At 44.3% G+C, this 25,188-nt stretch overlaps 1 protein-coding gene across 9 annotated transcripts in view; it reads right to left on the reverse strand.

Moving 5' to 3' along the window:
* The window catches only part of STRN3 (striatin 3), a 66,931-nt gene that overhangs the window by 17,314 nt on the left and 24,429 nt on the right, over window positions 1–25,188 (reverse strand). For 2 of the 9 annotated variants that reach the window (XM_073577815.1, XM_073577814.1), the window contains exons 8-11: window positions 9,609–9,719; window positions 9,472–9,513; window positions 1,957–2,094; window positions 1,688–1,821 (exon numbers count right to left, since the gene is read on the reverse strand). In XM_073577815.1, coding sequence (XP_073433916.1) covers window positions 1,688–1,821; window positions 1,957–2,094; window positions 9,472–9,513; window positions 9,609–9,719 — 425 coding nt within the window. The remainder of the gene's footprint in view (window positions 1–1,687; window positions 1,822–1,956; window positions 2,095–9,471; window positions 9,514–9,608; window positions 9,720–25,188) is intronic. The other 7 variants (XM_073577817.1, XM_073577818.1, XM_073577819.1 and 4 more) reach the window with 5 other exon arrangements.

The raw sequence follows: 25,188 nt of genomic DNA on the forward strand, positions 1-25,188 counted from the left end.
TTTCTTTGAATGCCTCTTTTTTTCTCCTGTAAATTCTGTTGATGCCTTTGCCCAAAAAGCTCTACTTTTGTCTCATCTGACCAGAGAACATTCTTCCAAAACGTTTTAGGCTCTCTCAGGTAAGTTTTGGCAATCTCCAGCCTGGCTTTTTTATGTCTCGGGGCAAGAAGTGGGGTCTTCCTGGGTCTCCTACCATACAGTCCCTTTTCATTCAGACGCCGACAGATAGTACGGGTTAACACTGTTGGACTGCAGGGCAGCTTGAACTTGTTTGGATGTTAGTCGAGGTTCTTTATCCAACATCCGCACAATATTGCGTTGAAATCTCTTGTCAATTTTTCTTTTCCGTCCACATCTAGGGAGGTTAGCTAGAGTGCCATGGGCTTTAAACTTCTTGATGACACTGCACACGGTAGACACAGGAACATTCAGGTCTTTGGAGATGGACTTGTAGCCTTGAGATTGCTCATGCTTCCTCACAATTTGGTTTCTCAAGTCCTCAGACAGTTCTTTGGTCTTCTTTCTTTTCTCCATGCTCAATGTGGTACACAGAAGGACACAGGACAGAGGTTGAGTCAACTTTAATCCATGTCAACTGGCTGCAAGTGTGATTTACTTATTGCCAACACCTGTTAGGTGCCACAGGTAAGTTACAGGTGCTGTTAATTACACAAATTAGAGAAGCATCACATGATTTTTCTAACAGTGCCAATACTTTTGTCCACCCTCTTTTTTATGTTTGGTGTGGAATTATATCCAATTTGGCTTTAGGACAATTCTTTTTGTGTTTTTTCATTTAAGACAAATTAAATGAAGATAATAATACCAAAGAATTTGTGTTTGCAATCATTTTCAGGAAGAAACTGAGTATTATCTGACTGAATTGCAGGGGTGTCAATACTTTTGGCCACAACTGTATTATGTCTAACCAAACTGTGGGAGGAGCGAGTGCTTCAGATCACCCTGACCCCGATAAAAAAACAGTTAAATAACTAGTAAAAATCTGAGCTGCTGATTCTGCCTCTTTCCCATTTTGCACTGTGTCTTTCCACTGCAGAGATTTCACCATTTCCTCTGTCGAGGACTATGGGAAATCTGTTTGCAGATTAACTGAGAGTTTCTTCAGAGCCTTTTCTATGGTAGTATTCTTTCACCACTCTCTCTCGGATTCTGCCAATTATAGCTAGGCAATGAGACTACAACATCAGCTGCCAAACTTTGATTGGCGTCTGGGAGGGCGAAAGTGCAGGCCCCCAGAGAAGACTCTAAAGAAACGCCCAGTTGGCCTAGAAATCAGAGATTTCCCATACTGTGCTTCAAAAGCAACAGCTGAATATCTCTGCAATAGAGCCAATCATGGCAAAACAGTAGAGTGGCAGAATCAGGGCAACTCAGGATTTTTTTTTTTTTTTAAAGGCATTTAACTAAATTTTTTGGAGCAACTGACAGGTCCCCTTTAAACAAGCAAAGAATTCACTTCTAGACACAGAAATGCTTCCATACTGCAGAGAATTACGCGTGCAAGTGCGGTACTCAACAGTCCACGATCCTGCACCATACATTACCAGCATGAAGAGCATTATTGCATGACGCCTACAATTAAACGCAACCACTGTAGAACTAGTCATTGTTAGTCATACAATTCCTAAATCTAAATCTCTTCATTCCTGTAAATCTTCACACTTACATCATAACTGTAGTCTGAATCATTAGTCACAGTGAGGTCGGCTAGTTCCCCAAGCCCCAGAACACTCTCGAGAACATCTTCTGATCCCATGATGAAGGTCTTCCCACCTCCAGAGGGAAAGGTTAAGGGTTCAGCTACAAAAAATCAAACATTGAAAATCAAAATAATTTCTAAAAACAAAATGTATGACAACTGAAAGAACATGATTTTCCACTGCAATAGACGTCACAGTATTAGTGAATGATGTCCGGTCCCTGAGGGATTCGTACCTTCCTCTGCCCTCCCACCTTCATGATCTGTTATTCTGGTTGGTGAACGGGCAGGACTCAAGATGCCTGGAGGGATGCGGGACAGTTCCTCATCACCCAGGTCTGCAATCATATCGTGCAATTTCGTCCGGTTAACCCCTGAAAAGTAATTGCAGTAGTTCTTGAAATTATCTCCCCTTTTACATTCTCCATTTAGTTCTCCGTTATAGGGGTCATTTAAAGCTGTGACTTTAGTTTGCTTTTCCATAATATATACACACACACACACACACACATATACAGTGCCTTGCGAAAGTATTCGGCCCTTGGAACTTTTCAACCTTTTCCCACATATCATGCCTCAAACTTAAAATATATCAAATGTAAATTTTTGGTGAAGAATCAACAAGTGGGACAAAATTGTGAAGTTGAACAGAGTTTATTGGTTATTTTAAATTTTTGTGGAAATTCAAAAACTGAAAAGTGGGGCATGAAATATTATTCAGCCCCTTTACTTTAAGTGCAGCAAACTCACTCCAGAAGTTCATTCTGGATCTCTGAATGATCCAATGTTGTCCTAAATGACTAATGATAACCATAATCCACCTGTATGGAATCAAGTCTCCGTATAAATGCACCTGCTCTGTGATAGTCTCAGGCTAAGTGCACACGTACCGGAACTCTCGCGGAAATTACCGCGAGAATTCCGGAATTCCAGTCCGCGGGAAAATCGCATTTTAAATTCCCGCGATTTTCCCACGGAAAAACTAGCATTTTGCAAGCGTATTTAGCTTGCAAAATGCTAGCGTTTTCCAAGCGATCTGTAGCATCGCTGGGAGAACTGATTGACAAGTTGGTCACACTCGTCAAACATAGTGTTTGACAAGTGTGACCAACTTTTCACTACTGAGGCCGCCTATGCAGCATCAGTAGTAAAAGATAGAATGTAAAAAAAAAATAAAAAATGGTGTTATTCTTACCCTCCGACGTCCCGCGCAGCCGTTCCCAGTAATCCTTTGCGAAAATGCCCGCGATGACGTCAGTTCTCGCGGGATCGCGACGTCTCGCGGTCATTCGCGATGACGTCGCGCGAATGACCGCGAGACTTCGCGATCCCGAGAGAACGGACGCCATCGCGGGCATTTTCGCAAAGGACTACTGGGAACGAGAGCGTGAAGAGAAGCAGGAAGACTGCGCGGGACGTCGGAGGGTGAGAATAACAATATTTTTTATTTTTAAATTCTATTTTTTACAGGGATATGGTACCCAAAGCCCGGAGGACAGTCTCCTCTCCTCCGGACCGTGGGTACCATCCGCAAATGTTCTGCTTACTTTTCGCATGGTGGGCACAGCCACATGCGGAAAGTAAGCGGAACAATGCATTCCTATGGGTGCGGGATCGCCGCGATTCCGCAAATTAATGAGCATGCTGCGGTTTTTACCGTGAAGCGATTCCGCCGCGGTAAAAACCGCAGCATTAGTACAGCATTGCGGAATCCCATAGGAATGCATGGGATGCTTATTTTTCGCGTTTTCGCGGCAAAATCGCGCGGTTAAAACCGCCGCGGAAACGCGAAAAAAACGCCACGTGTGAACTCAGCCTCAGGGTTCTGTTTGAAGCACAGAGAGCATCATGAAGACCAAGGAAGACAACAGGCAGGTCCGTGATACTGATGTGGAGTTTAAAGTCGGATTTGGATACAAAATGATTTACAAAACTTTAAACATCCCAAGAAGCACTGTGCAAGCGATCATATTGAAATAGGAGTATCATACCACTGCAAATCTACCAAGACTCGGCCGCCCCTCTAAACTTTCATCTCAAACAAGGAGAAGACTGATCAGAGATGCAGCCAAGAGGCCCATGAACACTCTGCATGAACTGCAGAGACCTACAGCTGAGGTGGGACAGTCTGTCCATAGGACAACCATCAGTCGTACACTTCACAAATCTGGCCTTTATGGAAGAGTGGCAAGAAGAAAGCCACTTCCCATAGAAATCCATAAAAAGTGTCATTTAAAGTTTGCAACAAGCCACCTGGGAGACACACCAAACATGTGGAAGAAGGTGCTCTGGTCAGATGAAACCAAAATCGAACTCTTTGGCAACAATGCCAAACGATATGTTTTGCGTAAAGGCAACAGCTCACCACCCTGAACACACCATCCCCACTATCAAACATGGTGGTGGCAGCATCATGGTTTGGGCCTGCTTTTCTTCAGCAGGGACAGGGAAGATGGTTAAAATAGATGGGAAGATGGATGGAGTCAAATACAGGACCATTCTTGAAGAAAACCTGTTGGAGTCTGCAAAAGACCTGAGACTGGGACGGAGATTTGTCTTCCAACAAGACAATGATCCCAAACATAAAGCAAAATCTACAATGGAATGGTTCACAAAAAAACGTATCCAGGTGTTAGAATGGCCAAGTCAAAGTCCAGACCTGAATCCAATCGAGAATCTGTGGAAAGAGCTGAAAACTGCTGTTCACAAATGATCTCCATCTAACCTCACTGAGCTCGAGCTGTTTGCCAAGGGAGAATGGGCAAGAATTTCAGTCTCTCGATGTACAAAACTGATAGAGACATACCCCAAGCAACTTGCAGCTGTAATCGCAGCAAAAGGTGGCGTAACAAAGTTTTAAGTTAAAGGGGCCGATAATATTGCACGACCCACTTTTCAGTTTTTGAATTTCCACAAAAATTTAAAATAACCAATAAATTTTGTTCAACTTCACAATTGTGTCCTACTTGTTGTTGATTCTTCACCAAAGATTTACATTTGGTATCTTTATGTTTGAAGCATATGTGGGAAAAGGTTGAAAAGTTCCAGGGTGTCGAATACTTTCACAAGGCACTGTATATATACACACGTATATGTTCATTTTTTTCATTAGTGTACACTCTGCACCCCATCTTGACTGAAAAAAAACAAATGTAGAAATTTTTGAAAATGTAAAAAAATTGAAATCACATGGACATAAGTATTTAGACCCTTTGCTCAGACACTCATAAGTCACATGCTGTCTATTTCCTTGTGATCCTCCCTGAGATGGTTCTACTCCTTCATTGGAGTCCAGCGGTGTTTAATTAAACTGATAGGACTTGAATTGTAAAGGCACACACCTGTCTATATAAGACCTCACAGTGCATGTCAGACCAAATGAGAATCATGAGGTCAAAAGGAACTGGCCATGGAGCGGAGCAAGAATTATGGCAAGGCACAGATCTGGCCAAGGTTACAAAATAATTTCTGCAGTACTCAAGGTTCCTAAGAGCACAGTGGCCTCCATGATCCTTAAATGGAAGAAGTTTGGAACCACCATAAGTCTTCCTAGACCTGGTCGTCCAGCCAAACTGAGCAATGGTGCGAGAAGAGCCTTGATGAGAGAGATAAAGATGAACCCCAAGATCACTGTGGCCGAGCTCCAGAGATGCAGTAGGGAGATGGGAGAAAGTTCCACAAAGTCAACTATCACTGCAGCCCTCCACCAGTCAGGCTTTTATGGAAGAGTGGCCCTACGGAAACCTTTCCTCAGTGCCAGACATATAAAAGCCCGCATAGAGTTCTCTAAAAAGACACATGAAGGACTCCCAGACTATGAGAAATAAGATTCTATGATCTGATAAGATGACAATAGACCTTTTTGGTGATAATTCTAAGCGGTATGTGTGGAGAAAACCAGGCACTGCTCATCACCTGCCCAATACAATCCCAGCAGTGAAACAAGGTTGGTGACAGTATCATGCAACAAGACAATGACCCTAAGCACACAGCTAACAAAGGCGTGGCTTCAGAACTACTCTGACCTTTCTTAACTGGCCCAGCCAGAGCCCTGACCTAAACCCAATTGAGCATTTCTGGAGAGACCTGAAAATGGCTGTCCACAAACGTTCACCATCCAACCTGACGGAACTGGAGAGGATCCCCAAATCCAGGTGTGAAAAACTTGTTGCATCATTCCCAAGACGATTCATGGCTGTACTAGCTCAAAAGGATACTTCTACTCAATACTGAGCAAAGGGTCTGAATACTTATGACCATGTGAGATTTCAGATTTTCTTTAATGTCTACTTTTTTTCAGTCAAGATGGGGTGCAGAGTGTACATTGAGAAAAAAATGAACTTTTGAATTTACCAAATGGATGCAATGAAACAGAGTGAATTCTTTCCATCCCAAGTGTGTGTGTGTGTGTGTCTCTATGTGTATATATGTGCAGCTATAGAATAGAGATTCATACACACAGATACACAGAAGATGAAGTGAAAATTGAACACATCACCAATTTTCTAAGCGCCATAAATATATTTCTAAAGTGCTATTGACATGAACTTCACATCAACTGTCGGTAACAACTCGCCCAATCCACACAGGTAAAGAAATCAAACCATAGCTGTCCATAAATTATGTTATTTGGAGTAATGAGACAGGGAAAAAAATATTGAACCGGCTTATTGAAATTTAATACTTCGTACAAAAGCCTTTGCTGGTGATGACAGCTTCAAGACACCTCCTGTGGAGAAATTAGTCTGCAGTTACCCATCATGAAATTTTGCTTGAGTGGCACCTTGGTAATGAGACACCTTTTTATAGGCCATCAGTTGAACCAGCTGATATTGTTTTTTTTTTCAACTAAGTGACAGAACTGCTTTCTAAATAAGGATGTTTCAGGGCACTTCCTTCAGAGGATCCTTAACCCAATTTGGAATAAGGATTGCTTTCTAATTACTTATACATTTCATCTGGTGTCAGAGGACTTTCCATAGCTTTATGCACCTCTCTTCATGCGTTCAGTACTATTCCCTGTGTCATATCTCATTTTCCGAAACGAGTAGGGACTTGGATTTGTGGACCTCACCAGTTCCCATACTCCTTGGACTGTGACACGTGCTCTTTGGCACATTGCCTTGTTTTCGCTTTTAGGAATGCTACTAGCCGGGGCACCACAATTTTATGCACCAGTCGATGAGGATCTTCTCGATGGAAAGTTTCTGAGATTACAAACCGGGACTTTGCAGGATTCCATAGGGGTGAGTGGGCCAATTACCTACTCTGCTCTCAAATTCAATTAGTTTTTTTTATTGTGTGCATGTCAGATACTTTTTCAAGCACTTGCTGCTTCTGTTACATTCCAGAGGTGGATGTAATCAGGTTGATTCCAATGATTTATCACCATATTGATCTAATTTTTCCTTTTATTTCATGCCATATTCACTCTTTGCTACATTTTTTTTATTTTTTTTTTTTTATCTACAGCTTGCTTGGACGTCCATCTCAGGGTAAGTAAAACAGCGTTCATTACCTATATTTTAATGGTTGCTATTGTGTTTAATGGTCTTACTAAAGTTTTATATTGTGGCCAACAATATTAGTTCCTTATTTCTTTATAAATGCTTTGGCTCATGCATGTGTGTGTGTGTGTGTATATATATATATATATATATATATATTTTAATGTGTGCCCTTGGGAGTACTCATAGCGCAGAGGTAATAATGCAGAGGTATATACCTGGTCATGGTCTTCATTTACATAGAACTTAATTTATGGACATCTATGGACGATTTCTTTGCCTGTGTGAATTAGGTGGGCTGTTACTTACATCTGATGAGAATTTCATGTTAATAGCACCTTAGGTGAAAAAGGTGACATTTAATACTTATTTCACCTGCTGTATGTTGGTGTATATATACATACACACATGTACACATATACACCCTTTGTTCATTACAAAATCTCAGCCAACCCCTTACGTATCTATACATTGTCTGTGATAAAAAGGGGCTGACGTAGCTAATCAGAGAGCCAATGAGTGAGCCAGTCCACCAGTCCCTTTAACACACAGCAATGGACACCTGCCAACACAGTAAATACTCTGGCCTTGATTCATCAAGACCAGCGTTGTTCACACCAGTCTTGAGATGTACTGGAGTCGGAGGCGTTTGATTCATTAAGAGGTGCGATTCTCGCCTCCATGCGGCTTGCCACAAATTTTTATTGAAAATCAGAAATTTGTCATAATTTAAACAAGATGGTGTTGTTTGCCCTGTTCTGCCTGCCGTCACTCTCTCTTGATGTCCTGGGTCTTGGTAGACATTTTGGCAGAGCTGGCCAAAGTGTTGTGAAAACGCCAAAAGTTACTACCGTAATTTACTGTAGAAACATTGCACAGAAATTCTGTGACTTTGCAAAGTGTTTTACGCCAGATTTCTATTGTAAACACTGATGAATAGGGTCTCTGTTTTGCCTAAGGTGGAAATGTAGATGAGAGGAGTTGATATCTTCAGGTTGAGACAACTTTGATAATCTTTTAAGCAGTAAATCTTGCTATTTTGAACACTTAAATAACCATTTGAGAGCAGCATAATGTAGGCACAGATACACAGATTCCAGGGAGGTGTCACTTACTGAGCTGCTTGCTGTTGTTTTAGTAAAATCAGTGTTTCTTCAGCAGGAGATGATCACAAGAGGACTAGTAAACCAGCTGCTATGTAGTCCAACCCCGCCCCCATCACTGAGTGTATAGGCAGAAAGCTGCCAATCAGTGGTGTGGGCGGGGTCATACAGAGCTTGGCATTTAGAGAACTGCTAGATTTTCAGCATATAAAATTATGATTTTATTAAAAATAGAGCAAGCAGCCCAGTAGGTGACAGAGCTGGAATCAGGGTCTCCTGCCACTACATTATGCTACTCTCAAGATGGGATGGTAAAAACCTGGTGAAACATTACCGTTAAAGGTTTTTGTTTTTTTTTATAGTTGGCCAGCATTACAGAATGCTGTAGATAAGCCCCTGATGGCGGTGGCCACAGCTCATAGGCCAAAAATGAGGTGACAGATTCAATTTAAGTCCTTTTCATACAGAGCAGAGAAGTGTGGTCAGTTTTCTATGTTTTTTCTCTAACAGGGTAAAAAAAAAAAAAGAGCAGTTAACTACTCTGATTGCAAAAGAAATGACAGGTATGCGCAAAGGTAAACAATGTTGTCAAAAGGGTTTTTAGACCCTACATGTGAAAAAGTGTTTTCCATTTAATTCTAGTAGTACCATTCCACACAATTGCCTGCACATCTAGAAGGAAAGTGACAAGCTCCCCCCTCCAGCATATGGTTTGTGGAAATAGCTGGATTGTAGGCTGCAGTTGTGACTAGATATCCCATGATGGCTTAGCTAGCCCTCATAATGGAGGGAATGGCCTGCTCACATCCAGCAATATGTTATAGGTACAGATCTGCAGAGACAACAGATCATACCCTGCGAGGCTCAGGCATAGCATAGTTTGTAAGCTTCAGCCCACTTCATACCCCGAAATACTGTCTGCAAACTGAGATTCTGGTTTGGCTTTTATCCCAAGTCATGCAGCAAGGCTCTTTACGGGTCAATATTGACTTTCATAATTGCTACGTTCAATAGGTGGCGCTAGATTTCAAGTTCTCTTCCTCAGTGAAGAGGAAATTTGCAGGAGCATGCATGGTGTATAAGTCTCCTCACTCTGACATGCCAGGCCTGGCTTGTCACTCTTCACGTAGACAAACATTACCCCTTAGATCACTTGAAACGCATAAGACTCCAACCAATGAACCTGAAATTATAAGTTCATTACAGGTCATGAAGCAAGAAGGGATACTAGAAAATGACGCAATAAGTTGCATGTGAGCATGGAAAATGTCCACTTACTCTTGGCCCCCTTTGACCCCTTGCGCTCCTTCATGTACTGCTCCTTCAGTTTATCTATGAGAGACTGGTCTACATCCCAAACCTCAGCAGTTGGGGACAGGACATCCTTGTCTGCATGCAGATGTTAGTAAAAGAGAGAGCACATGTCAATATCTCATTAACGTGTTAGTACCTTTAATTCATTCACCTAGGATTGCTGGCCAGAGTTCACACTAGTGTTTTCATGGGATTACCAGATCTGTATCTTACAAGCTGATGCATCTTTGTGAATTTGTATCTACTCCCAGATTACATGTTTTATGTTGTGTTATAAGTTGAATGCAGGTATCGACATACATGAAATGCTCACTATCACTGGCCACCCGCCTTAGCCAGTGATTTACTGATGGCTCACGTGTCCAGGCCAGGCAAGAGAAACCAGTGGAGATAAGCAAGTAGGAATGGGTGAGGAGAGTATCACCAATTTTACGTATTTTCAAACCAGTGTGAGACAGGTTGGTGGATTGGACACCTGATCCGAAAAAAAAAAAAAAAAGTGTTCTGAAGAACTTTAAACCAACCTGTCAGCACAATTTTGTAATGCAAAATAAAGACCTGACTGTAATACTGTTTAAATTATTACCTTTTGTCAAGAAATCCGCTTTGGGGTTCATCTTTAATCACCATTTGACGTTTTGTGCTAATGAGATCTTGGTGCACAGGGGCTGGACTGCACACAGGGTCTTCATCTCCCTGTCAATCCCCGTATCCCTCCACCTGGCTTCAGTCTGTGAATGACAGGTCACTGCGGAGATCACATACCGGAGGCAGGCGGAGGGGCCTGGGGAATCGCAGACCGGAGGGCAGGCGGAGGGGCCCGGGGAATCACAGACCGGAGGGCAGGCGGAGGGGCCCGGGGAATCACAGACCGGAGGGCAGGCGGAGGGGCCCGAGGAATCACAGACCGGAGGCAGGCAGAGGGGCTCAGGGAATCAAAGACTGAAGGCAGGCAGAGGGGCTCAGGGAATCAAAGACTGAAGGCAGGCAGAGGGGCTCGGGAATCATAGACAGGAGGCAGGCGGAGGGGCCCGGGGAATCAAAGACCGGAGGAAGGCGGAGGGGCCTGAGGAATCACAGACCGGAGGCAGGCGGAGGGGCTGGGGAATCAGACAGGAGGCAGGCGGAGGGGCTGGGGAATCAGACAGGAGGCAGGCAGAGGGGCTGGGGAATCAGACAGGAGGCAGGCAGAGGGGCTGGGGAATCAGACAGGAGGCAGGCAGAGGGGCCGGGAATCACAGACCGGAGGCAGACAGAGGGGCCAAGGAATCATAGACCCGAAGCAGACAGAGGGGCCGGGGGATCACAGACCGGAGGCAGGCGGAGGGGCCCGGGGAATCTCAGACCAGAGGCAGGCAGAGGGGCCCGGGGAATCTCAGACCAGAGGCAGGCAGAGGGGCCCGGGGAATCTCAGACCAGAGGCAGGCAGAGGGGCCCGGGGAATCTCAGACCAGAGGCAGGCAGAGGGGCCCGGGGAATCTCAGACCAGAGGCAGGCAGAGGGGCCCGGGGAATCTCAGACCAGAGGCAGGCAGAGGGGCCCGGGGAATCTCAGACCAGAGGCAGGCAGAGGGGCCCGGGGAATCTCAGACCAGAGGCAGGCAGAGGGGCCCGGGGAATCTCAGACCAAAGGCAGGCAGAGGGGCTCAGAGAATCAAAGACCGAAGGCAGGCAGAGGGGCTCAGGGAATCAAAGACCGAAGGCAGGCAGAGGGGCTCAGGGAACCAAAGACCGAAGGCAGGCAGAGGGGCTCGGGAATCATAGACAAGAGGCAGGCGGAGGGTCCTGGGGAATCACAGACCGGAGGAAGGCGGAGGGGCCTGAGGAATCACAGACCGAAGGCAGGCGGAGGGGCCGGGGAATCAGACAGGAGGCAGGCAGAGGGGCCTGGTGAATCACAGACTGGAGGCAGGTGGAGGGGCCTGGGGAATCACAGACTGGAGGCAGGTGGAGGGGCCTGAGGAATCACAGACAGGAGGCAGGCGGAGGAGCCGGGGAATCACAGACCGGAGAGGCCGAGGAATCAGTCAGTCAGAGGAGAAAACCCAGTGCATCAAAATCTAATTAGCAGAAAACATCAAATGCCAAATACAGAAGAACGGCAAAGCAGATTTTTTCACCAAAGGCATCAATATAGTCAGTATTACAGTCCCATTACGTGTCTTTAAAGACAAACTGTCAGGATAATTTTTTAAGGAAAAAAAACTTATGGGAAAAAATATTGGATGTCAGAATTCATCCAAGTTGACAAATCTCCTTAATGAGTTGATGAGAAAATGAAAACAGAAGTGTGAACGAAGCCTTACAGAGAATCTGTCACTACGACCGTTACAGTACGGACCCCAGAAGGATTGTACAATTACACCCTGTAAACTAGTTTTTCCAAATGAGGGCTCAAAAAGAAGGAGCTTTTGAGTGCATGACACATGATCCATCATCGCCATCACATGCTACATCTGGTGGTTTTGGTGGCTGTCTCCATTCCTTGCACTTTTGGGGGAGGTAAGTTTGAGGGTGGGTTATTAAGTGGGTGTAATTACACTGGCTAACATAACCCTCATAAGGGAATCACTGATGGTCCAATGTAAAAGTCTGCCATTATGACAGGATCTCTAAGAAACGGTATGAACGTCCAGGGAAATGCTTTTCATTAGTAAGTTACAGACACACAGTTTAGTAAAAGCATAACACATCAGTGCTGTCATTTACCCCATTTCAGGGTGAACATACAGTATTTTTATGTGACACAAGCACTTAGTCTTTTTATTTTCTTAAGTCAAAGGTTTAAAGAGAAGCAGTCACCAAGATGAATGTCTTTATATTAGATTATAACATTACTGTGATGTCAGCTGCAGTACTGAGTGCAAGTACATCCAGTATAATGGTGCGCAACGTGTCGACCATGAGGAGGGCATAGAAAAGAATTGTGCTTCTCCGATCCCCTCTGATCCCGCTCAGCAGCTCCAATAAGGAACCTAACTTGTTGCTGACACTAACATGTCACAGGCGCTGTAAAACCAGGAACCCAGGTGTCACAGTGGCGGACAATTAGTGGGTTTAAATGTACCTAGTAATATCACAGACATCCTTTTTCTAATACATCAATCTAATGTGGCATGTTCTCTATGAAGTATGCCTGTCACCAGGTGCTAAGTGTCTAGATTTCACTCTTATTTTTATTCCCGCTGTTCCCGATTTTTTTATTTATTTATTTATTTTTTAAATCCCCCACACAGGTCCAGAGATAAAAGCCTTTCATTTAGTGCAAATTTTTATGGTCTTTATGAACGGGGCGTGGATCAGAAGGTAATTTTGCAAAGCAGCCTAAAGACACGCCCCAGAGGATCAAGTGAACCACACCCACTTCAAAAAAAAAAATCTAAAAATAAAAAGGTCCATAGCTCTGAAACTGTTAAAATAAAGGACTGCTGAGCCTTCATTGGGGGACACAAGAATCCATGGGTGTATGCTGCTGCCACTATGCAGAAAAAAAGTTAGCTCCTCCTCCGTAGTGTACACCCCACAGACAGGAAGTAGGATGTTCAGTCAGTGAGAAAGTAGTAGGAGAAATAATCTGTAGCCGAGATAAAAACACAGAAAACACAAATCCACACTGTAACAATATTATGCAGCAACCGAGCTGTTCAACTTGGGAGGGTGCTGTGTCCCCCAATTAAGGCTCAGAGAAACAGATTTTACGGTAAGCAACTAAAAATCCTGTTTTCTCTATCGCTTCATTGGGGGACACAGGAAACCATGGGACATCCCAAAGCAGTCCCCCAAGGGGAGGGAACAGCAAACAACTCCAATCAGGACGAGGAAGTCACCCTCGTCACCTGCAAGGTCACCTGCGAGGTCTTTTACCCCGACCAGCACTTGCCGAAGCTAGGCATGGGCTCTGAAGAAAACCTCATGGACCTGTGGAGGACAAATCATCGCACTGCAGAGGTGCCAGACGAAGGCCCAAAGAGTACCGCCAGGAGGACACACACTGCCCTGGCAGGGTGCATCATACTCAAAAGAACGCAGTCCTTTCTGAGCCGGCAACCCTACTAATGCCGACCAGATTCCACGAGCAGACGCTGACCTGGAGGCCAGAGGACCAGTACACTTCAAGCCGGAGCTTGATAAGTACCGTTGTGGTGGCAAGGTAGCCTGATGCGAGAGCATCACGAAGTAAAATTTTGAGGCGGACGAAAAGGTAAATCAGAATGATGGAGAGTGGACCCTTGATCCACAGGAAGTGCACCACAGCTGCTACAGGCTCTGTGAGACCCCAAGGGTGGTTGAGAGTCTGAAAGGACAGGCTACCAACTGGAAGGAAAAGGAACCCGTCCGTTGCAAGCGCAGATATCGCCAAAGTCCTGAAGAAATCAGGACCTGGATAAGAGCTTCATGGAACAAGGGAAAATCATGCGATTTACAGAAGGCAAATGCTGAACGAAGAAAATTTCTTCCTGAGAAAAACAAGTATGGACTCAAACCTAGATCCCCAAAGTCACGCTGAGGAAAAAAGCGCTGAAGAATGACGAGGTTTAGCCTGAGGAAGGAGAGCGCTTGTCCTTCCGGTGACCTCATCAATGATTTGGTCTATTGGAGCCACATGGAAAGAACGGAAAGTTGGTGAGGGACTTCTTTGGGGATAATTTCTTTCGTGAAACCGAAAGCCAAATGGAACCTTAGATAGGAACGATAGGCGAAAACCCATGTCTCCATGCAAGAAAATTTTTTTGAACAGTGAGGACCGTCAAATCTTCCGACTGGTGTCCAGAAAGAATGCTCTGATGAGCAAGCTAGGCCACGCGGCTATAGAATTTTGGCAACTACTGTGTGAATTTGCCGTTGGCATCCCTGAGGGATGCACTCCTGGGAGAGGAAGGACCATAGTGGTGGAAAACTTGGAACCGGAGGGTTCGCTGCTGCAGAAGTAATCCAATTTTGCGAAGCACTTGGGAAAAAAGATATACCGAGGCGTCCCCTTGTTTGGAAACGGCTGAAGTCCGTTCTGTGAGAAAATGACAGAATCTGAGAGCGGGTCACTGGGAACCTGCTAAAGAGTCGAACACTGGAAACGTACTGGATGGCACCTGGGAATAACCTGGATCTCATCGCCACGATGTAGGCTCAGGATGGCTATGAAGAGACAACAGATTGCTCGACTAGGCAGGTAGAACGAAGGCTACTGGATTACTTTGAGATCAAAGGGAAGATAAACCCATCATTCAGGGATGAGGGTGGATATGGAAAAAATAGTCCAGCTGGACTTAGAAAAGAGATTAGTCGAGCAAGGAAATCCATGCAAAACATGGACTATGTCAACTGTAAGGAAAGCTGGCTCTAGGTAGATAAAATAGACCCCAGAGGACAACTAGGCTGACGAAAGGCAGGTCAATCCGTATGACGATGTAAACGACCAAATCCATCCTGGACCCTCTGGAGCAGGGAGGGGATTGTGGTGAGTAGACCCGCTTACCTAAGTCTAAGACAACACGCCCGAGGATAACAGGGAAAAGATACAATTCTAGCTGAAGGAAGAAACGCGTTATCACCAGACTCATCCTTGGATCCAAGACTGGAGCAGCTTTCTACCCTGGTCGATGCTTGCGCAGAGTCAGATTCCACTCTTGTCTGTGGTGGGAAACATTTTCCAGTCACTGTCAGAAGTTACCTGTCTGAGCTGCTGGAGGCTTTACCCGGCGTCTGTAAGAAAGAATAAGTTCCGACAGATAAGGAGCTTAGGCATTGTGGTAGCTCGAAGGCCCTTAGGACAGACTAGAACTTATAAACTACTATTGGCCAAACATTAAAGACAGACGTAACACCTGCAGTAAAGATAGCCTGCGGACAGTACTGTAAACTGATCAGAAGGTGTGGCAAAAACTCCTGTGGGGCAACTTGCACATAGGGTCCAGAGCATGCCGCAGTAAAACAGCGACCATCCGTACCTGACACGAGAGTGTCTGAGCCACCTGAGGGTGGAGAATCAAGTTATGTTGCTACCGAGATCGGCTCTGTGGTACAGAGATCCGCTCCGTTTGGACATGGTAGTGCTTACGTTTAACTGTTAACAAACCACAGATGTTAACAATGAAATATGCATCTGAAAGGTGTGTTTTAACCGCAGCTGCAGCCCGTCAGGAGCAATAAATGCCGGCACCTCACGAGTGGTGATTAGACGGGAGCTTAGGCAAAAGCTGCAAAGGACCCAGATGAATGCGAAAGAGGACGCTCCTGACTCACCTGAAATGGGACAGTAGAGCCAGACTGGTGTAGTAGACAGACCTCGGGTACGTCTGAGTCACCAGAAAGATGGCATGTATTGAATAAACATGTCTGGTAGAGGTCTATCCAAGTTCTTGATAAGAGATATAATACTGCTGCAAAAGAGCGCGAGGAACCTGAAGGCGAGAGCGTCTAACTCACCTGAATACGGTACAGAACACCAGTACCACTAAAGCAGTCAACCCCAGACACGTCTCCACAGTAATACGGCCGTTTGAACTACTGTACCTGGAAGGTGGTGCTTCTGAAGCCTGTATAGCGGAAATAGAGCTGCCATCGGCTCTAAGTATCCTGTGAACAAATCAGCGTGGAGAGAACCCGGAGAAGGGAATAGGAAACAGCCATTTCTGTGTTGCGGTGCAGTCTAGGTCTGGATACCTGATGACATTAGATAGAATAACGGCTTCTGGGTTGCGGTCAAGGACTGGGTACCTGACGGCATTACGCAGAATAACTGCTTCTGTGTAGCGGTCTAGGTCTGAAAACCTGACGGCATTAGGCAGAATAACGGCTTCTGTGTTGCGGTCTAGGTCTGGATACCTGACGACATTAGGTAGAATAACATCTTCACGTCTAGTAAGCTGTACTACGAAGACTGTAGTAGATTCTGACCAGTCAATTCTTCTGACGGTAGAACATTAGGCCTGGGATCAGAAAGAGACTAACTCCACTCTGTTGTGTGCTATGGTTTCAACCTCCGGACCAGCGAGTTGTGGTCAGCTTCTTTATCCACTGAACCACAGTAGACAACTGCCAGGTAGCACGAACTTCTATCCAGCTGGAAGGCCAGTCCAAACACTGCAGACGTGAAGAGATAGAAGCCGCACATTATTCTGCTTAGAGCAATATGAAGCCAGCGTCCGGAGGGGGCTGCAGAAAAAAGGAAGGGCGAGTGCCTGTGAGCAGTAGATATGGGAACAAATGCTATGCCAGGGCTCTAGCACCTTTATGTGTGAAGCAATGGTTGAGTGTTGCTCTGCTGAAATCAAGGTACATATCTGCAATGGCCGAAAACACAACAGCCGTGTGACAATCAGATCTCCGATGAAAAAACGTGCGAGTGAAACCTCCTACCAGGCCAACGCCATGCGGCAAATACAGAAGACAGCAGTGTGGCTCTCCAAGCCTCTGTGTGCTATGCCAGACATACTGATGCACTAGAGATCGTGCGGCAGAAGATTACAATTACGCCAGGAAAATACACGATTCTAGAGTACTATTACGTCAGTGAATGTACAGTACAAAAGTACAATCACTTCAGAGACAGTAGGGCTCCAGAAAACCATTACACTAGTGACTGTACTGCTCCAGGGACTGTACGACTATAGCACATTTCACATGAGACGCAATAGCCAAGATGGATCCTCCTCTGCTCCATCACTGGACCTGCGGAAAGTGTGGCCCTGCTTAATTTTACTATGAGCGGCTTATACTCCGCATTGTATCTGATTCGGCTGAGGGGAGATAGGGAGGAAACAGCTGGTCCTGTCCGTTGAAGGCACTAACCGTGTCCCACGCTGGGAGAATATGACCGCTGTGGTGGATGCAGACGCAGGGAGGATGCCGAGGTCCAGGAAGACATCTCATTTTGCAAGTGAGAGAAGAGGAGCAAAACTGAGGGGTGACGAGGAACGCGCTGACCGCAGGCAGGACAGAGTCATTACCGGTGTGCTCACACCAATATGACCGCTCAGGGCCCCCACCTACCCGCCTTAGACAAGGGCGCACTGTGCACAACTCCACTCTGCACAGCCTGAACAGGGGCAGAGTCAACCGTCAGCTCTGGGGACAGAAAGATGGCGGCGAAGGATATTCTCTCTGCGCCGCAAGGGAGGCCGGACGGAGGGTGGAGCTTGCACTGGGTGCAGGGAGCGGCTGAGGGAAGACGGGCGGGAAAAAAGCCCGCCCGAAACGTGAGGACGGGGGGCTGGCTACCGAGGACTAGGCCGCAATTGAAGCCGGGGCCTAGATTAGACCCAGGAGACCGCCGACGAAGGGGGGGGGGGGGGGGGGGGGTGGCGCGGAGGCCCGAAAAATTCTGGAGTTATCACCTGGATCCTACCAGAAAGGTAGTCGGGTGCGGGGGGGAAGCGGTGGGGCGGGAGACCCAAGCTGAGGAGAGCAGGCTGCTGCCCACCTTCGCCTTTTCTGCTGAATGGGGGATTTCCTCTTCTTTACCTATCTTCTTATGCGGTGTTTACCTCTCCTCCCTGTAGTGTCAGACGTCCGAAAACATGTTGCAGGACGTCACATCTCATCCAACTAACAGGCTCTGGTGGGCGAGTAGTTGGGAGACGAAGGGCCAGGACCAGGTCTGGATCACCTAAGCACGCTTCTGTGCTAGGGGTTTGGGTCCTGCCGGCTAGACGTATGAGGATATGGGATGGTAGTACACGTCGTACTCAGTCTCTTTGTGGGAGTACAGTTGTGAGCTTTTACACTTTATCCCTCCTGGTACCTGAAAAGGAACAATGCACATTGAGGTAGATAAGGGTCTAATGAAAGACCCGTGTCCACCTCCTACTGACACTAAGCTAAATTGAACATCCTACTTCCTGTCGGTGTGGTGTACACTGCGGAGGAGGAGCTAACTTTTTTTTCTGCATAGTGGCAGCCTCCTAGTGGTGGCAGCAACATACATCTATGGTTTCCTGTGTCCCCCAATGAAGCGATAGAGAAAAAAAAAGTCAGGTCCCCTACTAGATATCCTGCTCAAAAAGGAAACAAAGAATGAACAAGGGCAAGCTTGCTAAAGGTTCTGTCCACACATGTATGATTTGATTTCTCAGTCAGATCTCAAACAGTTTTTTGAAGGTTAAAAGGTAATGTTGGTTTAAATAAAAAAATAAATAAATATAAAACAAACTGAATGATTTACTCATGGATTCGCCAAAAATATAAGCCTTGCAGCCAGTGTGAACAGGACCTAAAAAAAATAATTAAAAAAAGTTAAAAAAAACACCTTTCTGCAGGATTTAATTTCAATCTAATCTCTCACATTCATTCCACAGGTCTGCGACTAAAAAGCTGTTTGATTGTTTTCATCTAATTTCCATGTATTTTGGTGTGCTGAAAACGAAAAAAATATTGAAAAAAATCCTGGACGTCAAGATTTGCCACAAAATGCAAAATTCTCTTCAAATTTAGTAAGTTTTTCTCAATTTTTTTTTTTTTATCTTAGGGTTTTGAAAGTCAACATTACTATTAATTCACATCAATGCATTGAAGATATACAATGCCAAAAAAATATAACTTTCAAAGAAAAGAACTTGCAGAGTGAGCTAATGAAACCAGCATCAACATGTTGCAAGCTGAAGGAGCGGGCTCTGACATGCCCGGGCTTGTTTCAATTGTTTTATCTTGGTTCTCACCTGTTCACACTTTTTAATCTCAGTTCGTGTTAGCTCGTCATATTCAACCGTGTTTCCCAAAATTAGCATTATGGCTCAGCGGAAGTGTATTAATTCGCCTTACAGTTTCTGTTACATTTGTGGTGAATATACAGTGTTGAAGCAACAGCTGAATATTACAGACTTTGTGAAAAAAGTATACTTCGCATATTTCAGACTAAAGCTTGGAGATCAAGATAAAGCTTGGGCGCCTCAAAGTATGCAAATGGTGTGTTGAGGACCTCCGAAATTGGTTCAAGGGTAAGAAAAAAGCTTTCCGTTATGGGATTCCTATGGTATGGCGAGAGCAAAAGAACCATAGTGACGATTGTTACTTTTGTTCATGCGATGTGAAAGGTTATAATTCAAAATGGAAGCATTCCATTTCATACCCCAATATTCACTCAGCAATTCGTCCCATCCCCCATGGCACAGATATACCAGTACCCAAGGCCCCTGCTACCTTGGAAGAGATACCTAGCTCCGATGAAGGTGGAGTCATACCTGAACCAGATGATGAATCATGTTCTGACTTTGAAGATGATACAAGACCAAAATTGTTTTCCCAGGAGGAGATGAATGATTTGGTAAGAAGACTTGAATCTTCCCAAAGATGCCACTGAGTTACTCGGATCAAGGCTCAAAAGCAAGAATTTATTGTTGCCAGGAGTGTTTTTTTCATGGTTCAGACATCGTGAAGACGAGTTCGTTCCTTGCTTTGCCCAGGAAGATAAGTTGGTTTATTGCATCGATGTCGAAGGTTTGATGGGTCAATTCAAAATCCAATATGATTCAGCGCAATGGCGTCTTTTTATAGATTCTTCAAAAAGAAGTCTCAAAGCAGTTTTACTCCACAATGGCGGTTTTTATGCTTCCATCCCTGTAGGTCATGCCGTACATCTCAAGGAAACCTACGAGAACTTGGAATTAGTTCTTCGTAAACTTAAATATGAAGACCACGGTTGGCAAGTGTGCGGGGATTTGAAAGTCTTGTACATGCTGCTCGGGCAACAAGATGGGTATACCAAATACCCTTGTTTTCTGTGTCTATGGGACAGTCGAGACCGACAAAATCACTGGATCAAGAAGAATTGGCAGCCGAGGGTGCTCATAGTTGTTGAAAAAAAATGTCCTCCGAGAAACTTTAGTTCCTCCCCATAAAGTTCTTCTACCACCTCTCCACATCAAATTGGGATTGATGAAGCAATTCGTAAAATCACTTCCAAAAGATGGAGAATGCTTCAAATACTTGGTCACCAAGTTTCCAGGCCTCTCGGAGGCAAAATTGAAGGAATGTGTGTTTGTCGGACCAGACATTAGAAGGCTTATAGCTGATCAAGAGTTTATCAATACCATGACGCATCCTCAAAAAGAAGGGTGGAATGCATTTAAAGAGGTCGTAGAGAAATTTTTAGGCAATAACAAAGACCATGACTACAAAAAAATCGTCGGACGAATGCTGAAAGCATTTCAAGCTTTAGGTTGCCTGATGAGTTTGAAAGTGCATTTCCTCCATTACCACCTTGACAACTTTCCTGAAAATTTGGGAGCTGTGAGTGAAGAGCAAGGTGAACGATTCCACCAGGACATTAAAGAGATGGAAAGAAGATACCAGGGAAGCTGGAGCATTACAATGATGGCAGACTACTGTTGGACGCTTCAGAGAGACATTACAGATGCTACTCACAAGCGTAAATGTACCAAGGGAAGCCTCACGGGGAAGAAGAATCGATTTTAGTGTGTGTTAGTGAGCTCATTGCAGTTAAAAAAATGATTTTCATGAAACATATGTAATAAAAAATTAATTTTATGAGTATTTTCATTTATTTTGAGGTATTGTCTTATTTAACATAGTTACTTAAATTGTCAGAAAACGTGATGTCCTATGACAAAACGGAGGTCATTTTCGGATTCAGCGCACTCAAAAACAAAGATTACATGGAATAACCAAAACAGCTCTTGAAAATTTTTTTTTTTGCAGACCTGTGTTAGACACTTTTTTTTTAGCATTGTGATCCTCCCAGGCTGCTTATGTGCTTACAACTAAAGGGAACAGTCAAATATGATAAATAAGGTAAAAAGATAATGGCATATTGTTTTTCTACGCGTTATGTATGGTGAATGTTTTTCCACAAGCTAAATCACTGTGTCCACACTGGGACAACAGAATCCCCCACCACACCAGTGACAAAGGATGGTGTGGGCCAAATGCAATGCAAACAATGCATGAGAAGAATGTTCTGCACACAGTAATGCAAACTATTTCGCCTTAGACAGACTGGAAAGTTGCCGCTTAAAGACTCAAGAAACATGTTACTGAGCCCAGTTATTACCAGTAACAGGATGAAAAATAAGAATTGTACTAAACGTCCTGTGTAGCGGGCTATATAAACTGGGATGGAAGGCCTCTTGATGGTTCACCAATTGAAGAGGCCATGGAGGAAGAGGAAAATCAGCCTCACTAAGATCCTCTGTTTCAATGGGAGAGAAGCTGCATCTCCCTATGGAAATGGTCAAGTATGCTTGGCCTACACCAATAAGCGGCAAACTTTGTGTTTAACACATGACCAAGTCTCCAGACAGAAGTTCTGCTGCATAAATCTTTAAAAGGTGATACCGGGGACATAAAAAAACAAAAATAAATATGCCTACATGGTACCTACTTGACAGGTGTGCCCATCACCGTTTCCCGCTGACAACGAGCGGTCCACAAACATACGTTGATGATAACAGAGCGGCAATTTTTTTTCCTGTTGACAGGGCATGACTATTGGTGTTATGCTGATTGACAGCTGACACCAAAGCTGCCTAACTGGCGGAAGTCAGCTGTCAATCAGCTTTATGCTGTTGGTCCCGCTCTATCAACGGAAAACTGCTGCTCTGTTGAAGGTGAGCAGCTAAATCTCCAGCAGGAGTTGCCTTTGTTAGCAACTACATGCCTGCTAATGCTTAGGCAATTTTTTTTTTCTTTACTGACTTGGATATCCCATTTAAGAAACCTCAACATGCTGCAAAGAAAATCTGCTGTGTAAATTGAACAGTGCTGCAGATTTGATATGCAAAAGGATTAACGCAGGGGTAAAACAGCAATAGATAAATCATATGTGGACAACAACAGGTATGGATTATTCTACACAAGACGATGCGAAATGCGTGTCAGAGGGTTAGGAAGAGGAGTTTACTTAAAAACATAAGAGTATCTTTTTAGCACTAAACACAGTACAATCTCCTTGCTTGCACTATATTAAAAGGGTACTCCTGGGAGATAAAACATTTTAGCACTGTCCCTCAAACTATAAACATGAGATGTCCAGTGCATTTTAATTCGCTTTATAGCACTTGTAATTCAGAGTGACAGGAGCAGCTCCTCACTGCTCCCCACGCCTGTCTGGGACTATGTCACACACCAGTGTGCAGTTCACCCCTATAAGAAACAGAAAATTTCCTAATAGCAGGGGGCGTCTACTCAGTCCTATAATAGGGGGCGTGGCCTGTGGCAGGCTGTTCCCAACTGCCCGTCCCCAATATCTGTATTCAGTCTCAGTCCGATAATAGGTGGCGTGGTCTGTGGCAGGCTGTTCCCAACTGCTCGCCCCCAATATCTGTATTCAGTCTCAGTCCGATAATATGGGGCGTGGTCTGTGGCAGGCTGTTCCCAACTGCCCGCCACCAATATCTGTATTCAGTCTCAGTCCGATAATAGGTGGCGTGGTCTGTGGAAGGCTGTTCCCAGCTGCCCGCCACCAATATCTGTATTCAGTCTCAGTCCGATAATAGGGGGCGTGGTCTGTGGCAGGCTGTTCCCAACTGCCCGCCCCCAACATCTGTATTCAGTATCAGTCCGTTAACAGTGGGCGTCGCCTGCGGCAGGCTGTTCTTAGCTGCCCGCCCCATGACATCTGTCTCTATTCAGGGGGCGTGCTCTGTTCTAGCAGTAGTCACGTCAACAAGATGCAAATACACGCTGTGATCCTTTACTGTATAACCACATTAACCATGCATAATGTATCCTGCCATGTATCATACAGGGAGCAGAGACAGAGCATTGCATTGGCTTATTCAGTACTGCCAAAGTCAACCTCAACTCCCCCATATCAACTTGGTAGTGTCCCGACCCCTGCAGTGGTTTCCAGAGTCTGCGGAAAGCATCCAGATTAATGTTACGGCAGGCACGGCACAGACCCTCGAGCAAGGTGGGTACGGCACAGGCCTCAGAGTTTAAAGCATTTAAGGCATTTACAAGAAGTTAATGATATAAAGTTAGCCTAGCATAGGAAAAAATGACAAGATTTTCAAAGCAATACTATTTTATTTAAAATGATCACCTTTCAACTCAAAAATTCTAATTCTTTAGAAAAAAATGTTATCCTGTTCTGCAAACCATGACTCCACAGCAAAAATTACCATCTCGTTTTTTTTTGTAAAATTTTCATCTATTTTTTTTTTTGTTTCAAAAAGAGGCAATCAGATGTGGGCAGACTCAAATCCAATCTCCGAGTTTCTGTAGGGCAATGCTTATGGGCAGGTGCATTATGCTGATAAAACAAGACGCAAGTTCTTCCTGACGTTCCATCTTCACCTCACAATCTCTCTTAATCGCAATTTCAAAATACCCCAAAGAAGAACAGGGCTCCTATATTTGCAGATTTGGAGCCATTCCAGCCTCAGGGGACTGCAAAGGAGAGGTGGCTATATCGTACTTTTATGGACGAGGCAATACCACACGTGTATTTTATTATATTAATCTCTAAAGGGGAAAAAGGTGGGATAATCAAATTGTGTTGTTTTTGTCATATTTTTCAAAACTGGAGCCCGCTCCATACAACTGCTACTGACCTTCATGGTACACGTAAGACATGTCTGTATGGGGTTAAACACCATTCACTATACATATGTTCTATTTATTATGTGGGTTGATATGATCCCAGCAACACAAATATTTAATTTTTACGCATTTTATTTTTTTTAAGTTGTAATAATTCTGTACACAGAAATGTTTTATTATTTTATAAACAAAAAAAAAATCTTCATTTGGTCACCATATGTTGACACCCATAACTTTTTTTTTTTTTTACAGGATCGAGTTAAAAGAGGTTTTTTTTTTTTTTTTTTACTGGTGTATTTTTCACTGGTACCACTTTTGGGTAAGTGCAACTTTTTGATAACCATTCAATTATTTTTGGGGTAACAAGCATGAACATAACACTAAACCTGGAATTTTTTTTTAGCGTTATCTTTTAGCGTTCAGTGTGAGGTTTAATTGACAGGTTTATGTTATTCCGTTAGTTGAGAAGATTACAGTGATACCCTATATTTTAATATGTTTTCACTTGCAAAAAATATACTTTTTTGGTTGCTGCATTATAGTAGGCCTAACTTTTCCTGTCTACAGAACTGTACGAGGGCTTGTTTTTGCTTAATGAGGTGTAGTTTTTATTTGTATGATTTTGGAATACGTATGACTATGATCACTGTTGCAGGAAGCTGTTTAACTATTTTTTTACCATTGTGTTTACATCTTTTTCCAATGCGATGGCCCAAAGGAACTTGAACCTGTGGTTCTTTGATCACATTGATATTACACTGTAAAACCTATTATCTAGCTTGTTAATGTTTCAGTTAGGCAGCCATCAGGCGCACATAGGGAAATCTCTTCTTTTTTTTTGCCTTTCTCAAGCTCCTCACATGCCCCTGTCACTCTTGACAGCAGCATCAGAGGGGTTAAAGTAATGAGACCGGCGGTGTTCTGTCCGACCGGACACAGCAGAAGCTTAGCATGGGCACAACTCCTATACCATTTTATCAGACGTAACTGTAACCCCGAAGTCACATGCAATCTGGATATACAGTTATGTCCATGGAAAGGGTTAATTT

The sequence above is a fragment of the Dendrobates tinctorius genome, unplaced genomic scaffold, assembly GCF_039654945.1.
Source record: "Dendrobates tinctorius isolate UK_male_01 unplaced genomic scaffold, ASM3965494v1 ptg000057l, whole genome shotgun sequence".
Lineage (NCBI taxonomy): Eukaryota > Metazoa > Chordata > Amphibia > Anura > Dendrobatidae > Dendrobates > Dendrobates tinctorius.